Source organism: Pan troglodytes, chromosome 17 (assembly GCF_028858775.2).
Source record: "Pan troglodytes isolate AG18354 chromosome 17, NHGRI_mPanTro3-v2.0_pri, whole genome shotgun sequence".
Taxonomy (NCBI): domain Eukaryota; kingdom Metazoa; phylum Chordata; class Mammalia; order Primates; family Hominidae; genus Pan; species Pan troglodytes.
The window spans coordinates 31,409,498-31,428,182 of NC_072415.2; the positions used below are offsets into that span (position 1 = coordinate 31,409,498).

The 18,685-nt window shown below is 40.4% G+C and overlaps 1 protein-coding gene across 15 annotated transcripts in view; it reads right to left on the reverse strand.

Annotated features, from left to right (window-relative positions):
- Positions 1-18,685, reverse strand: part of ESCO1 (establishment of sister chromatid cohesion N-acetyltransferase 1) — a 72,210-nt gene that overhangs the window by 42,615 nt on the left and 10,910 nt on the right. For 7 of the 15 annotated variants that reach the window (XR_010152043.1, XR_010152044.1, XR_010152045.1 and 4 more), the window contains exons 2-4: positions 12,349-12,480; positions 3,731-3,833; positions 1,373-3,489 (exon numbers count right to left, since the gene is read on the reverse strand). Coding sequence is in view for 9 of the 15 variants with exons in the window: in XM_016933426.4 (XP_016788915.1) it covers positions 1,373-2,902 (1,530 nt within the window). In the remaining 6 variants the exon portion in view is untranslated. The remainder of the gene's footprint in view (positions 1-1,372; positions 3,490-3,730; positions 3,834-12,348; positions 12,481-18,685) is intronic. The other 8 variants (XR_010152047.1, XM_009433782.5, XM_063796025.1 and 5 more) reach the window with 2 other exon arrangements.

Below are 18,685 nucleotides of genomic sequence, written 5' to 3' on the forward strand. Positions count from 1 at the left end.
TTAAGAAAAATAATAGACACTCATCTATTTTCATGGCTTCTGGAATAAAGCCCAGACTCCTAATGCACTCACATTTGCTCCTAGACAAAATGTCTCAAAAGAGAACTTTAAATCACTTGCAAAACTTTGAAATGACTTTTTTCTCTATTCATGACTACTTTTTTGGCTCAAATGATTTCTAATGTTCAGAGTATGTTGTTTTAGAAAGAATGCTGGGCTAAGAATTAGAACACCTGGATTCTATTTGTGCCACCAAACGTGTTGCCTAAATCACATTCCACTCCAAGTTTTCTTATTATAAAATTAAACAGTACAAATAAATCAGTTTGATCTATGTTAGAGTTCCAGGGTTCTATGCATATAAAATTTCTGCTTATTGGTTTTATATATTAGTAGTCTACATATAATTTACTTTAGAAAGAAAAGGGCTCAGCTGCTTTCATAAAATTTAAAACTACTTTCTTAGGTAATCAAAATTTATTCCAGATACAAGATTCTGGTTTTCAATTTACTTTTCCATTTCAGAGTCTTGGCCACTACAATTTTATTCTTAGGCTGAAGACTGAATTATTTATACCTCTCAGACAGACATTCTACTTGCCAACTATTCAAAATGGCCACAAAGGTCATCTCCTTAAAAATGTTTAACTTTTAAATTATATCCAGTAGGAAAAAAGGCTGATTAGTCCTAGTTGAAATTAATTTTAATATTTAGGTCAAAAGTAGTCCCTAAAGGCCAGGTGCAGTGGCTCACGCCTGTAATCCCAGCACTTTGGGAGGCCGAGGTGGATGGATTACCTGAGGTCGGGAGTTCGAGACCAGCCTGATCAACATGGGGAAACCCCGTCTCTACTAAAAATACAAAATCAGCCAGGCATGGTGATGCATGCCTGTAATCCCAGCTACTCGGGAGGCTGAGGCTAGAGAATGGCTTGAACCTGGGAGGCGGAGGATGCAGTGAGCTGAGATTGTGCCATTGCATGCCAGCTTGGGGAACAAGGGCGAAACTCCATCTCAAAAAAAAAAAAAAAAAGTAGTCCCTAAGAAACGTACTTTCTATGGTTATAATTAACAGAAAATCAGTGTGTTAAATTTAAAAGAAAAGCTGGAATTCAACCGGCTTATGCTTACATAAAATAAAAATGAAGAGTAAAAATGAGGAAACAATGAGAAGCACCCCAAGTAAATGTGAGACATCTGAAGTTCTATCACAACAAGACTGGGTTAATAAAACTCTCGCTAACAACTTAACAGGAGAACTTAAACAACTCTTCAATCTTTTATGACTTCATTCTTATGCTAAAATGTTATAAAGACATTTCTTACAGAAAATATTTCGGCACCTCTATTGTGCATAATAAAAACAGATTACCTTATTTGATGCTGAATCAAAAGAATGTTTCATCTGATTATCCAATGGTGGGTCAGAAGGTTTTATCTCATTGGCCAAATGACAATTTTCAGGAGCCCTTTCTGTGGTTTTATTAATTTCTACTGTAATATCATTAATTTTCACTTCTTCAGAATTAATTTCTTTCATTTTTTCCTGCTGGCAAGTTATATTTCTATCATGTAGCTTTGTCCTTAAAAATGTACTTTGAGTCACTGGATGATGCATTTCTAAAGCTGGTGGTGAAAAACTGGTTCGTAATAAGCCTAATTTAGGGGAAACTTGAGAGTCCAACTTATTGTGCTGCACAGAGTTAAATTTTGAGAGTTTAATTTTAGTCCAGTTGGAGTTCTTCTTGGCTGAGCTGTTTATTCCATTTAGTATACATTTCACAGGCTTTGTTTTTCTACTTGGGAAAAAACGATTACATTGCACATCCTGATTTGTTTCCTTCTGATGAAGTATTTGTCTTTCAACATTGGTCTCTTCCAATTTTATTTCTGTGGCCTTTTCTTCCTTTACACTTTCCATTTGTGAAGATTCCTTTTTTACCTCTACATTATCTGACTCAATTTCACCAGCAATTTCTTCACAGAGCTGGAGAATACTACCTCGTTTGCTCTTTCCTGCTTGCTCCAGCTCATTATCACTTTGTTCAGGCACTGATGGCTGTGGACTTTTTGGGAGTGTTGTGTTAGTATTCACTTGTGTATGAACCGACTTCTTCATCTCATTCTTTTTCGGGACCACTGAAGTAGCCATTTTTGATCTTTTCACCTCAGAAGTTACAGGCACAGGTTTCGTTTCGTCTCTTCTAGTAGTCTTCTGAGGACACTTTTCAGATCCTTGTATGCATTGAGAACTACAAGCACAAGCTGTCTGATGTTCTACCTTGCGTTTTTTCCCTTTGGGAGAATTTATTACCTCATTAATTACTAGATTTTCATCTTCTTTAGAGTCAGACTTTACTTCCAGTACTTTTCTCTTCACATGTTTTTGACTTGTTTTATTAGATTTACTCTGAGTACTGCTACACTGCTCTTTTTTAGTTGGTGGCAAACTCTGTTTAACTGCTTGAACTTGACCCTGAATTTCTCTACTGCGTAACGACCTTCTTGAAACCTCTGTTAATTGTTGTAGCCTTTGTGATCTCCGGTTAAGCTGTTCATTTGCTTTAGGGTTTTCATGTACTAATTTTTTCTGAGATAATTTCTTTTTTGTAGATTCTTGTGAATATCCCCTCACAGTCACCGTATTTTTATTAATGGATTTAGTAGCTTTATCATTAGATGCTGCCTTTGATGACCTTGTACTCATGCGTGTTTCCAATTCTGGCTGATTTATTTTACTTTCACTGGAAGATTTAGCCTGTGATTTTATAGTCTCCTTTGGACCTGATTTTTTTGCTAGATTCTTTTGAGAATCCTGAATTTCTGTTTCTGAATTCTTATCGTCACTTTTTTTAGTAACTTTGGAGGAATTCTCTTTTGATTTCTCCTGAATGGACATCATTCCTGAGTAATGACTTTCTTTTCTGAGTAGTTTTGAAGAGGATTTTTGTGTCCTGGTAGGCGTGAATGCTGATTAGCTAGTATTATTACTGAGGAGCAGGTCTGAAAAATCAACTTTAACTGATGCTGATATACATTTTCAACAAAAATACTAGTTTGCTTCAAGTAAGGTTTCTGTCATTCCTAGAACATGAGAAAAGCTGGCATGAATGCTAAAAGACACTTGCTTTACTTTGGACAAGGTAATAAAAATTTGAGGAAAATTTTGATTATTTTTAATAAGTTTTTTTATCAAAAGAAATTTAATTCAGGTTCAATCTGTTTTGTTAATTTTTAAATTAATTTTGGTTTCAGGCCTAGCTCTATTACTGGAGGAGTTATTTATCAGTGATCTGTTTTGATAAAATTTTTGAAAACTTTTTTCTTCTGAAGTCTACAGTTATTGGACTTCGATTCACTTGAAACATGTCTTATGGCTAACACGTTTCTTTCCTTGTTTGCTGAGTCTGTTGGTTTGCAGTTCTTATCTAACCTCCTTTGTTCAACAAAATATTCTATTAATATAGATTTCCTTTTGTGCTGCCATTTCTGAAAAATTAAAAAACAAAAATAAAGTTTTGTACAATCCATGAAATATGTCAATGCTAATACTACACAGAAATAACCTTGATTTAAGTAAAATCTAACTCCTCCTTTTGAAGTATCTAGTCAGTACACTTAAGGCTAACAGAACGAAGTATCCTAAGTATATTCCTATGAATAATCAATAACTTGTCTTACATAAGCATAGAATAGTTGAAAATCAGTGTATTCCTTGAGGTTTACTTACAGTTTTTGCCCCAAAATATAGACTCGATGTCTCAGCCACCATAACTCATGAAAATTAGACAAAACCATTCCTTCTAATATGCTCTTAACACATCACACAGCACCTGAAAGAAAAAGGGTTTTTTTTAATGTTCAAAAGGACAAAGGAAAGATGTAATCATCCATTCAGCACTCATCAAATATAACGCTCCATAATTTCATCCTGTCCTACCATTAGTCATTATTTCCTCAAAGCTCATATTACACGTACAGTATTTAATTTTAGTATTTCTAATTTGCACTCAACTATATGCAGCCAATGGACTAGTAGGCATTCATTCATGTTGTGAAAAAAAAGTTTTAAAATACGAAAAACAATTCATAATATAAGCATAAAATTGGTTAAACCAATAAAGTAAAATCCTATTTTGGGGAAAAAACAAAGCACATAGATAACTATATACATAAAAAAAGACTGAAATACAGTTAAAGAAGGAAGATTTAAGCAAACACATTTACCTCTATTCCGATTCAAACCCTACTGGAAAAAAAAGCAATAGAGGGACTAAAACAAAACAAGACCCAGTTGTGGTGGCTCACACCTGTAATCCTAGAAACTCCAGAGGCTGAGGCAGAAGGTTAAAGCCAAGAGTTTGTGACCAGCCTGGAGAACATAGCAAGATTCTGTCTCTACAAAAATTAAAAATTAGCCAGGCATTGTGGCATGTACCCACAGTCCAGGTTACTTGGGAGACTGAGACAGGAGGATTGTTTGAGCCTAGGAGTTGAAGGTTGCAGTAAGCTATAATCATGCCAGTACACTCCAACCTGGACAAAAGAGTGAGACCCATATCTAAAAATAAGTAAGTAAATAAAAAACCAAGACAAAGCCATAAACCCAAAGGATAAAGAACAAGACAGTAGAAGATAAAAATTTAGAAGTACAGATGCTACAGAAAAGGACAAATAATTGACTTAGTAGGCTCAAGAAAATCTGAATCTTCAGGTAGAAATGTGGAAAGCTGAGAAGATCTATTTATACCCGAGACTCAGGAATTGGCAGTATCAGACTCCATAGAGATGCGGATGAAAATAGGACTCAAAAGGCCGGGTGCGGTGGCTCACACCTGTAATCCCAGCACTTTGGGAGGCCAAAGCAGGTGGATCACGAAGTCAGGAGTTCAAGACCAGCCTGGCCAAGATGGTGAAACCCCGTCTCTACTAAAAATACAAAAATTAACCAGGCGTGGTGGCAGGCGCCTGTAATCCCAGCTACTCGGGAGGCTGAAGCAGGAGAATCACTTGAACTCAGGAGGTGGAGGTTGCAGTGAGCTGAGATTGTGCCACTGCACTCCAGCCTAGACGACAGAGCGAGACTCTTGTCTCAAAAAAAAAAAAAGAAAATGGGACTCAAAAAAGCAGATAGGGCCGGGCACAATGGCTCAGGCCTGTAATCCCAACACTTTGGGAGGTCGAGGCAGGCGAATCACTTGCGGCCAGGAGCTCAAGACTAGCCTGGCCAACATGGTGAAACCCTATCTCTACTAAAAATACAAAAAAATTAGCTGGGCATGGTGGTGCATGCCTGTAATCCCAGCTGCTCAGGAGGCTGAGGCAGGAGAATCACTTGAACCTGGGAGGTGGAGGTTGCAGTGAACTGAGATCATGCCATTGCACTCCACCCTGGGCAACAAGAGTGAGACTCCATCTTTTTTTTTTTTTTTTTTAAAAAAAAAAAAAAAAAAAAGGCTGGGCTCACACCTGTAATCCCAGCACTTTGGGAGGCCGAGGCGGGCAGATTCACGAGGTCAGGAGGTCGAGACCATCCTGGCTAACATGGTGAAACCCCGTCTCTACTAAAAATACAAAAAATTAGCTGGGTGTGGTGGCAGGCGCCTGTAGTACCAGCTACTGGGGAGGCTGAGGCAGGAGAATTGCTTGAATCCAGGAGGCGGAGCTTGCAGTGAGCCAAGATCGCACCACTGCACTCTAGCCTGGGCGACAGAGTGAGACTCCGTCTCAAAAAAAAAAAAAAAAAAAAGCAGATATTCTCCCAGATTGCCATTCCCATTACTGGCACTCAGAAGACTAGAGGTATAAATCTCTAGAAGGAGTGAAACAGAAGGTCTACAGGCTTAACAGGCACAGTTGAGGATGGAAGTATCATACTGACAACAGAAGGAATAAATAGGAATATACACACTGATTGCTGAAACCCACTCTGTTCATTCAAAACCCTCTTTGCCTACTCAAAGGTTCCTAGAGGATAGCAGCCAAGCCTATACCTTCTACTAAGGAAGTGGAAAGATTGTGTTCTACTGATCATTCTGAAGATGAGTACTACTGAATTTGGCAAGCCCTAGAGAAAATACCTAAAAATACTGATAAGGTCTACCTATAATCACTAAGACACACACACAAACACACACCCTAAAATCAGGAGTCTACCAGCCACTCCACCATGCAAATACATACAATTTCCAATCACTTTTAACCATGAGCAGTTAAACAAGAATCACCACAAATAAAAGAAAAGCCTTAATATGAAGAAAAAACAGGAAAAAAGTAGCTTTGAAGACAAAATTAGAGACAAAAACTAAAAATATGCTAATCTGTCATGAAACAGATATACAAGAACAGCATACAAAAAAGAACTCCTGAAAATTAAAAACACTACAGAAAAAAGTGAAAAAGTCAACAGATGCCATCAGAAGGTAAAGACAAGGATCTCTCCTATAAAGTAGATCAAAATGACTAAGATGGCACATGGGAGAAAAAAAAGTAAGAAAATTAGAGGACGAGCCATGAGGTCCAACTGGCCATTAACTGGACCTTTCAGAGAACAGAAAAAAAGCACTGGGGGAAAAAAAAATCAAGAATTCAAGAAATTTTCCTAGACCTGAATGACATGAGTTTCCTGATTAAAAGGGCCAAGACTGCCAGGTGCAGTGGCATGTCTATAATCCCAGCTACTCTGGGAAGCTGAGGCAGGAGGATCACTTGAAGCCAAGGGTTCCAGACCAGACTGAGTAACAGAGCAAGATCTACCACGAAAAAAAAGAAAAAAAAATTTTTTTTTGAGACAGAGTCTCGCTTTGTTGTCCAGGCTAGAATGCAGTGGCACAATTTCAGCTCACTGCAACCTCCACCTCCCAAGTTCAAGCAATTCTCGTGCCTTAGCCTCCCAAGTAGCTGGAACTACAGGCATGCACCACCACGCCTGGCTATTTTTTTCTTCCCCCAAGATGTAGTCTCACTCTGTTGCCCAGGCTGGAGTGCGGTGGCACCATCTCGGCTCACTGCAACCTCCACCTCCTGGGTTCAAGTGATTCTCCTCCCTCAACCTCCTGAGTAGCTGGGATTACAGGCACGCACCACCACGCCGGCTAATTTTTTTGTATTTTTAGTAGAGATCAGGTTTCACCATGTTGGCCAGGCTGGTCCCGAACTCCTGACCTCATGAACTGCCTGCCTCGGCCTCCCAAAGTGCTGCAATTACAGGCATGAGCCACTGCGCCTGGCCTTTATTGTACTTTTAGTAGAGACAGAGTTTCACCATGTTGGCCAAGCTGATCCCAAACTCCTGGCCTCAAGTGATCCACCCACTTTGGCCTCCCAAAGTGCTAGGATTATAGGCATGAGCCACTGCACCTGGCCAAAAAAATTTTCTAATAAGCTGAGCATGGTGGTATGCGCCTGTAGACAGGCCCAGCTACTCGGGAGGCTGAGGCAGGAGGATGACATGAGCTCAGGAGTCTTGAGGCTGCAGTGAACTACGATCATACCACTGCACTCCAGACTGAGTGACAAAGCAAGACCCCATCTCTTTAAAAAACAAAAAAACAAAAAAATGGGGCCAGGCACAGTGGCTCACGCCTGTAATCCCAGCACTTTGGGAGGCCAAGGCAGGTGAATCACGAGGTCAGGAATTCAAGACCAGCCTGGCCAACATGGTGAAACCCTGTCTCTACTAAAAATACAAAAAAATTAGCTGGGCATGGAGGCAGGCACCTGTAATCCCAGCTACTCGGGAGGCTGAGGCAGGAGAATTGCTTGAACCAAGGAGGTGGAGGTTGCAGTGAGCCGACATCACGCCACTCACTGTACTCCAGCCTGGGCAACAGAGCGAGATTCTGACACACACACACACACGCACACACACACACACACACAGCAGGGAGGGGACCTAAGAGTATCTAGAACAATGGATGAAAAAAATTATCTATTTTTAATTTTTTTTTTTTTGAGATGGAGTCTCCCTCTATTGCTCAGGCTGGAGTGCAGTGGCACAATCTTGGCTCACTGCAACCTCCGTCTCCCGGGTTCAAGCAATTCTCCTGCCTCAGCCTCCTGAGTAGCTGGGATTACAGGCATGCGCCACCACACCCAGCCAATGTTTTTTGTATTTTTAGTAGAGACAGGTTTTTGGTGTATTGGTCAGGCTGGTCTCGAACTCCTGACTTTAGGTAATCCAACTGCCTGGGCTTCCCAAAGTGCTGGGATTACAGGCATGAATCACCGCGCCCAGCCCCCAAAGAAATTTTTTCAGCCTTTCTATGTTTCTGCTGGCAATGAGGAAAAAAACTTTTTAATTTTTAAAAAACCTATCATAAGGATAAAAAGATGACTCTCAAACTTCTAGAGGGGGGAAAAATCCTGACTACATACAGATGATTAAGATCAGAATTACAACAAACCTTCCATAGCAACACTGGAAGCAAGATAATGGGAAAATTATTCAAAATGCTGAAGAAAAATTACGTCCCAAGTAGAATTCAATGCCCAATTAAGTGTGGAGTCTAGAATATTTTTCAGATATGCAGGGTGTCAAAAAATTTAACTCCCAAACATCTTCCTCTAGGGTCTACAAGAGAATGTGCACCAAAAAATAAGCATGTTAAAATCAAGAAAAGAGGAGGGAGTTTAGAAACCAAACAAAAAAATAAGACTGCACATGTGTGTGCTTACTGAAGTTTATATGAATAAATATAAGTATAAATAAGTTAGTTTAAAGGAATTTTTTAAAAAGAATTACTATTGGCCAGGCACGGTGGCTCATACCTGTAATCCCAGCAACTTGGGAGGCCAAGGCAGGCGGATCTCCTGAGGTCAGGAGTTCGAGACCAGCCTGACCAACAAGGAGGAACCCCCGTCTCTACTAAAAATACAAAATTAGCCAGGCATGGTGGCGCATGTCTGTAATCCCAGCTACTTGGGAAGCTGAGGCAGAAAAATCTCTTGAACCCAGGAGGCGGAGGTTGCGGTAAGCTGAGATCGCGCCATTGCACTCCAGCCTGGGCAACAAGAGCAAAACTCCATCGAAACGGAGTCTCATTCTGTCACTTAAAAAATAACAGGGTAGGCCGGGTGCGGAGGCTCACACCTGTAATCCCAGCACTTTGGGAGGCTGAGGCGGGCTCATCACGAGGTCAGGAGATAAGAGACCATCCTAGCTAACATGGTGAAACCCGGTATCTACTAAAAATACAAAAAAATTATCTGGGCGTGGTGGCGGGTGCCTGTAGTCCCAGCTGCTCGGGAGGCTGAGGCAGTGAGGCAGGAGAATTGCGTGAACTCAGGAGGCGGAGCTTGCAGTGAGCCGAGATTGCACCACTGCACTCCAGCCTGGGCAACAGAGCGAGAATCCATCTCAAAAGAAAAAAAAAAACAGGGTAGATTTACACTGATATTAAAATACACTTAGCTGTAATATTTAACAGTTTAGTTCCAACATATGAATTTGTAGAGATTAACAGAACAAAATAGACTCTAAAAATAGGCCTGAAATACAAAATTAGCTGGGCATGGTCATGGGCGCCTGTAATGCCAGATACTTGTGAGGCTGAGGCAGGAGAATCGTTGGAACCCGGGAGGCAGAGGTTGCAATGAGGTGAGATGGCGCCATTGCACTCCAGCCTGGACGACAGAGCAAGACTCCATCTCAAAAAACAAATAAATAAATAAAATAAAAATAAAAATAGGCCCTAATCCATCAGGGAATTTAGTACATATAAAGGTGGTATTGATTTCATTCATTTCAAATTAATGAAAATAGATTACTCAACAATTGCTGCTAGCTGGGCACACACACCTGTAATAACAGCTACTTCAGAGATGAAGCAGGAGGATTGCTTGAGCCCAGGAGTTTGACACCAGCCTGGTCAACATAGCAAGATTCCATCTCAAAGAAAAATTTATTAATCAGAGTTTGAGACCAGACTGGGCAACACAGTGAAATCTCATCTATACTAAAAAAAAAAAAAAAAAAAAAAAAATCAGCCAGGTGTGGTGCATACCTATAGTCCCAGCTATTCAGGAAGCTGAGGTGGGTGGATCACTTGAGCCTGGGAGATCAAGGCTTCAGTGAGCCGTGATTACGCCACTACACACCAGCCTGGGCGACAGAGACCCCATCTCCAATAAATTAATTAGTTAATTAATTGGTGTTAGAAAAACTGGGTAACCATCTAGGTAACCTATTCTAGTTTATGAGTAAGAAAATGTTCAAGAAAAAATGTTAATCATTAAAATAAAAACATTAAAACACAGATTAAAGTATGGGAAATTTTTTTTTTTGAGATGGAGTTTCACTCCTGTTGTCCAAGCTGGAGAGCAATGGTGCAATCTTGGCTCACTGCATCCTCCGCCTCCTGGGTTCAAGCGAGTCTCCCACCTCAGCCTCCCGAGTAGCTAGGATTACAGGTGCACACCACCATGCACAGGTAATTTTTTGTATTTTTAATAGAAATGGGGTTTCACCATGTTAGCCAGGCTGGTCTTGAACTCCTGGCCTCAGGTGATATGCCCGCCTTGGCCTCTGAAAGTGCTGACATTACAGGCATTACCATGTCCAGCCGAGAAATCCTTAAATATTTGTTTTCAAGTGAGAAAGGCTTAACTTTTAAGCCTTGTCACAAAATTGAGAAGCCAAGTTTGAAGGGCAAAACTGGGGAAAAATACTGGCAAGAAATAGCAAAAGCTAATAACCAAAATATATTTACAGGGAAACAACTATAAATGGCTGGTATAATAGATAACAAGATAATAATACAAATTAAAACCAACACAAAATATCATTTTTCACCTATCAGACTGGCCAAAGATCAAGAAGTTTAACAATACACTCTTGGTAAATGTTTGTGTCAGGTACCTTACATTACTACAAATGATTCAATGTCTATGCAGGACAATCCACCTATCAAAATTGTAAGTGCTAATTTTCAAAAAGTTTAATTTCACGCCTGGCGTGATGGCTCACACCTGTAATCCCAGCACTTTGGGGGGGCCAAGGTGTGCGAATCACCTGAGGTCAGGAGTTCGAGACCAGCCTGGCCAACACGGCAAAACCCCGTCTCTACAAATATACAAAAATTAGCGGGCAGGCACCTGTAATCCCAGCTACTCAGGAGGCTGAGGCAGGAGAACTGCTAGAACCCAAGAGGCAGAGGTTGCAGTGAGCCGAAATCGTGCCACTGTACTCCAGCCTGGGCGACAGAGCGAGACTCTGTCTCAAAAACAAAACAAAAAAATCAACAGAAACAAACTACTAATAGTAAACAATATGGATGAACCTTGCAATCATTCTGAATAAAAAAGCTAGACACAAAAGAGTACATACTGTATGATTCCACTTTTCATGAAATTCTATCTTTTACAAAGGCACTAATAAAAAAAAGAAAAAAAAATTCTAGGCCAGGCAGGGTGGCTCACACCTGTAATCCCAGCACTTTGAGGGGCCAAGGCAGGCAGATCACGTGAGGTCAGGGGCCTGACACCAGCCTGGGCAACACGGTGAAACCCCGTCTCTACTAAAAATACAAAAATTAGCCAGGTGTGGTGGCATGTGCCTGTAGTCCCAGCTATTCAGGAGGCTGAGGCAGGAGAACCGCTTGAACCCAGGAGGCAGAGGTTACGGTGAGCCGAGATCATGCCACTGCACTCCAGGCTGGGCAACAGAGCGAGAGACTGTCTCAAAAAAAAAAAAAAAGAAAAGACATTCTAGAGAAAGCAAACTAATCTACAGTGACAAAAAGCAGCTCAGTCATTGCCTGGGATGAAGAGTGGAGAGAGGGAGATTAACTTTTGGAGGTGACAGAAATGTTCTTTATCTTGACTGTAGTGGTGATTCCATGAATATTTAAATCTGTCAAAAGCTACCAAATTGTAATTTTAAGACAGTACAGTTTATTATACATAAATTATGCTTTAATAAAGCTGTCCAACAAATAGAGATATAAGTTATATGGAACCATGACGAAGAAACATTATTAAACCAAAAAAGCAAAGTGCAGAAGAGAGAATGTAGCATGTCTCCCTTTGTGTAAAGAGAGAAAAAGGAGATGGTGGAAGGAAGAGAATATACAGAATCATATGCCTTTTATGCATAAAATATATCTGGAAAGAGACACTAACTAATAATAGTGATGATTTCTAAACAAGAGAACTACTAGACCAAGTACCAGGAGTAGGAGAAAAGCTTACTTTTCACTATATACCCACTGAAATGTTTTATCATGTAGACATATAACCTTGTTGAAAAATAAAAATGTAAGTTAAAATTCTCTGAAAATATAAAATATATTTGGTACACTGATTAATCATCTTGGAAGATACTAAATCATAAAATTATATGCCACTTACCTTAAAGAAATAATATATCACCTTTTTCTTCAAGTTGATTGATGAATGATGCTTCTGATGAATGATACTTCTTATCACTTCCTGTATGTTTAGTAATCTTTAAAAAAAAAAAACTCTATAGCCAAAGACAATCTATTGAAAAAAAAATACAAAAATATCACTATTAACTGATACATTAAAACAACTTAGACAAACCTAGACTAAAAAATGGCCCAGTCAGGTGCAGTGGCTCATCCCTGTAATTGTAGCACTTTGGGAGGCAGAGGTGGAAGGATCAAGGATCAAGGATCGCTTAAGCCCAGGAGTTTGAGACCAGACTGGGCAACATGATGAAACTCTGTCTCTTCGAAAATACAAAAATTAGCCTGGTGTGCTGGCACGTCTGTAGTCCCAGCTACTTCGGAGGCTGAGGTGGGCGTATCACCTGAGCCCAAGGAGATAGAGGCTGGCAGTGGGCTGTGATCATGCCACTGCATTCCAGCCTGGGTGACACAGTGACACCCCCATCTCAACAACAACAACAAAAAGCCTGTGATGATTTTTCACTATTATATGCAAAACATTACACAACTGCTGTAATCCCAGAACTTTGGGAGGCCGAGGCGGGTGGATAACGAGGTCAGTTCAAGACCAGCATGGCCAAGATGGTGAAACCCCGTCTCTACTAAAAAAATACAAAAATTAGCCAGGCGTGGTGGCGGGTGCCTGTAATCCCAGCTACTCGTGAGGCTGAGGCAGAGAACTGCTTGAACCCGGGAGGCAGAGGGTGCAGTGAGCCGAGATCGGGCCACTGCATTCTAACCTAGGCTACAGAGCAAGACTTCGTCTCAAAAAAAAAAAAAAAAAAACTTACACAACTGCATGGTCACCATCTCAATCTTATACCATATAATACAGTTTTTCTTAAAATATAATCACTACTTCTTATCCCACCTCCATGAGAGAATTATACTTTCCTTCTGAAAAGATACCAGGCTTGGTCACATGCCTTATTTTGGCCTCGGTGGGGACAGGGTATCTATACTTCCCTGACCTGATCGTCTTGGCCACCTGACTTACTTTGGCCAACCAGATGCCAGCCTATAGTTATCAAGTTGTACCAGTATCATTTGTTAAAAAATAGTATTCTTTACCCATTGAATTGTCCTGGCCCCCTTTTTAAGATCCATTGCTGTAAATGTATGGTTTTATTTCTGGACTCTCAATTCTATCCCATTGGTCTTTATGATCTTATACCAGGACTACACAATCTTGATTACTGTAGCTTTCTAGTAAGTTTTTAAAAGATGAAGTGTGAGCCCAAAACTTTGCTACTCTTTTTCTTTTTTTTAGAGACTATGTCTCTCTATGTTGCCCAGGCAAGTCTCAAACTCCTGGCCCCACGTGATCATCCCATCTCAGCCTCCTGAGTAGCTGAGACCACAGACACATGCCACCTTACATGGCTAATTTTTTTATTTTTTGTAGAGATGGGGTCTCCCTGTGTTGCCCAAGCTGGTCTCAAACCCCCGGGCTCAAGCCATTCTCCCACCTCGGCCTCCCAAAATGCTAGGATTACAGGTGTTTGAGCCACTGAGCCCAGCCTAAAAGAATTTTTTTATTGATACATAATGATTACACATATTTCTGGGGTACATGTGACATTTTGATACAGACGTACAACCACGTAATAATCAAATCATGGTAACTGGGATAATTCATCACCTCAAACACTTATTACTTGTATCAGGAACATTTCAAATCTCTTCTAGTTATTTTGAAATACGCAATAAATTATTAAATACAGTCACCCTAGTGAGCTACCAAACACTAGAACTTATTCCTTCTAACTGTATTTTTATAACCATTAATCACTTTCTCTCTATCCTCTCCTCCCCACACCCTTCTTAGCCTCTGGTAACCACTATGCTACTCTCTACCTCCATGGGATCAACTTTTTTGTGGCTCCCACATAAGAACGAGAATATGCAGTAAATCTTTCCATGCCTAGCTATTTCACTGAACATAATGTCTTCCAGTTTTATCCATGTTGCTGCAGACAAGATTTCATATTTTTATGGCTGAATAATATTCCATTCCATACCACATTTTATCCATTCATCTGCTGATGAACACTTACTTACGTTGATTCCATGTCTTGCCTATTGTGAACAGTGCCACAATGAACATGGGAATGCAGGTATCTCTTCCATATACTGATTTATTAAAGCAATTATTTTCTTAATTTCCTTTTTGGATGGTTCATCACAGTGTACACAAAACTAATTTTTGTACATTGATCTTGTGTCCTGTAACGTCGTTAAATTTAATGAGTTCTAATAGGTTTTTTTGTGTGAATTTCTTAGGATTTCCTACATGTAAGATCATGTCATCTGCAAAGAGAGAGAGTTTTACTGCTTCCTTTCCAACCTGGATGCCTTTTATTTCTTTCCCTTTTGCCAGTCTACCTTGGCTAGAACCTCCAGTGGAAACCTCCTCCTTTCTACTGTTGAAAGAAGTGGTAAGAGCAGGTATCTTCATCTTATTCCTAAGTTTAGGGGGAAAGCCCTCAGTCTTGCATACTGTTAGGTATGATGTTAGATGTGGATTTTTCACAGATGCCCTTCTATTTCTACTTGAGCAGTTTTATCATGAAAGGATATTTCATTTTGTCAGATTTTTTTTCTGCATCTATTGAGGTAATCATGTCCGTTTCTTTCCTTTATTCTATCAACATGGTGTGTCATACTGATTTTTATATGCTGAACCAACTGTGCACTGCAGGGATAAATGCAACTTGGTCATTGTGTGTTATCATTTTTATAAGTTGCTGGACTCAGTCTGCAAATATTTAGTTGAGGATTTGTGTGGACATATTCATAAGAAATATTAATCTGTAGTTTTCTTGTGATGTCTTTGCCTAGTACTAAGGTCTTTTTAGTACTGTGATGTCTTTTTAGTACTAAGGCAATACCAGCCTCATAAAATGAACTAAGAGATCCCTCCTTTTCTATTTTTTGAAAAGTCTATGAAGGATTGGTGTTAATTCTTCTTTAAATGTTTGGTAGATTGCATCAGTGAAGCCATCTGAGCCTGGGCTTTTCATTTTTGGAGGTATTTTTATTCAATCTCTTTGTTATAGGTCTATTCAGATTTTCTATTTCTTCTTGAATCAGTTTATAAGAACTTGTCTATTTTATCTAGGTTATCGAAATGGTTAGCATACCATTGTTCATATTCCCTTTTAACCCTTTTTATTTTAGTAATATCTCTCATTCCTTATTTTAGTAATTTCTCTCATTCCTTATTTTAGTAATTTGAGTCCTCTCTCATTAAAAACTTTTTTAAAAAAGATAAAAGTAGCCAGGTGTAGTAGCTCATGTCTATTAACCCAGCACTTTGGGAGGCCAAGGTGGGAGAATTGCCTGAGCCCAGGTGTTCAAGACCAGTTTGGGCAACACAGCAAGACCCTATCTCTACAAAAAATAAATTAGCGAGGTGTGGTGGCACACACCTATGATCTCAGCAACTTTGGAGGCTGAGGCGGGAGGATCACTTGAGGCCAGGAGTTCTACTCCAGCCTGGGCAAAACAGCAAAACGTCAAAAAAAAAAACACAAACAAACAACAACAAAATAAAACACAAGGTGCCCCTGGGTCTGGTGACACATGCCGATAGTCCCAGCTACTCAGGAGGCTCATGTGAGAGGATCACTTGAGTCCAGAAGTTTGAGCCTAGACTGTGCTATGATCCTGCCTACGAACAGCCACTGCACTCCAGCCCGGGCAACCCAGCAAGGATCCATCTGAAAAAAAAAAAAAAAAGCAAAACCCACAAGGTGGGTGGATTTGTCCTATCAGATATCAAGATTTACTATAAAACCACGTTAATGTGTGATATTGTTTCAAGGATAAACAAACAGACCAATGGAAAAGATCAATGACACAAAATAGACCAGAATCAAACCAAGTATTTAACATATATGATCATTTGGTTTTTAAGAGACAGCACTGTCACCTTAAAAAAATAGTACTGGGATAACTGGATATCACATGGGGGAAAAATGAAATTGGATCCCTAGGCTGCTCTGCCTAAGGAGTAGCCATTTTTTATTCCTTTACTTTGTTAATAAACTTGCTTTTACTTTACTCTAAAAAAAAAAAAGAAAAAGAAATTGTATCCCTACCTCATACAATACTAAAGTCAATGCCAAATGGACTGACTACAGACCTAAAATGTGAAAGGTGAAAACAGTAACTTACAAAGGATTGGTATGCACAGATTATACAATATGTATAAGATATCCTACAAATTAATAAAACAGCCAACCAAAGAGAAAAATGGGCCAGGTATGGTGGCTCACGCCTGTAATACTAACACTTTGGGAGGCTGAGGCGTGCAAATCTCTTGAGCACAGGAGTTTGAGACTAGCCTGGACAACATGGCAAAACCCTATCTCTACAAAAAATACAAAAATAGCCGGGCATGGTGGCGTTCACCTATAGTCCCATCTACTTGGGAGGCTGAGGCGGGAGACTGCAGTGAGCCTTGATCGCACCACTCCACTCCAAGCTGGGCAACAGAGTGAGACTCTGTGTCAAATAAATAAATAAATAGGATACAGAGATGATTTAATTTTAGAAATGTTAATAATAAATAACATCAGCTGGGCGCGGTGGCTCACGCCTGTAAGCCCAGCACTTTGGGAGGCCGAGGTGGGCAAGTCACCTGAGGTCAGGAGTTTGAGACCAGCCTGGCCAACATGGTGAAACCCCGGCTCTACTAAAAATACAAAAATTACCCAGGCATGGTGCGCATCTGTAATCCCAGCTACTCAGGAGGCTGGGGCAGGAGAATCATTTGAACCTGGGAGGTAGAGGATACAGTGAGCCAAGATTGCACCACTGCACTCCAGCCTGGGCAACAGAGCAAGACTCCGTCTCAAAAAAAAAAAAAAAAAGATAACATCAACAAGTCAAATAAAAACAATTACCCTATTACTTCAATGTAGCCACTTTCCCCCTCCAAGTCACTTCTTAAAATTAATCAGCCTTTTTCCTACACAACCCTAGGACTATTTTGCCCAACCTCATCTTGATGGTTTTTTTTACTTTTTTCTTTATTTTGTTATTTATTTATTTATTGCCCTTAAATAGTCTCCTATCCAATCGTCTTGTATTTCAACACACCACTGGAAACTTCTATCTATCTCAAGGTACAGTAATTCCATCAGATTTACTGCAGAATCAAACCCAGTATACCTCTCAATCCCAACATAATTTACTGAAGGACTTTTTCCCCAAGCTGCTATGAAAGCCTCTTCAGTTCCATAAAACACTGGTGCAAATTCAGAAAGCCATCTAAACAGCTGGGAAAGATTTCTCTTCTGGGACAACAGAGTAGAGAGTAAGTTCTCAGCAATACTTAGCTCGAAGATGGCACAAAGCAAAGACGGCAAAGTCTACCGAGAACATCAGACCTCTCACACTTAAGGCCTTCAATTTGCACAGATCCATTCCCACCAGTCAAATGCAAGTCCGTCTTTTTTTTCCTCTCTTTTTTTTTCTCACTCTGTCACCCAGGCTGGAGTGCAGTGGCGCCATCTCGGCTCACTGCAAGCTCCGCCTCCCGGGTTCATGCCATTCTCCTGCCTTAGCCTCGCGAGTAGCTGGGACTACAGGCACCCGCCACCACACCGGGCTAATTTTTTGTATTTTTAGCAGAGACGGGGTTTCACCATGTTGGCCAGGATCGTCTCGATCTCCTGACCTCGTGATCCACCCGTGTCGGCCTCCCAAAGTGCTGGGATTACAGGCATGAGCCACCGCGTCCGGCCGCAAGTCCATCATGTCAGTTATTTTCCCTTACTACCTTCCAACTCTCCTTATACTGCTGATCGCTTCCTTTCTTAAACTCACCCACATGAACCCTTTTTCTTTTTTTTTTTTTTTGAGACTGCCTCTCACTCTGTCGCCCAGGCTGGAGTGCAGTGGCATGATCTCAGCTCACTGCAACCTCCACCTCCCCGGTTCAAGCAATTCTCTTGCCTCAGCCTCCTCAGTAGCTGGGACTACAGGCACGCGCCACCACACCCAGCTAATTATTGTATTTTTAGTAGAGATGGGGTTTCACCATATTGGCCAGGCTGATCACGAACTCCTGACCTTGTGATCCGTCCGCCTCAGCCTCCCAAAGTGCTGGGAATACAGGCATGAGCCACTGCACCCAGTCATGAACCCTTTTTCTATGAAAAGCAGCTTCCTATATTCAATCTCTTCACAATACAAATTCTACTTTAATTGAATTTGTATTTCAATTTTAATTGAATTTGTATTTAATTTAAATTTAATTAGCCTTA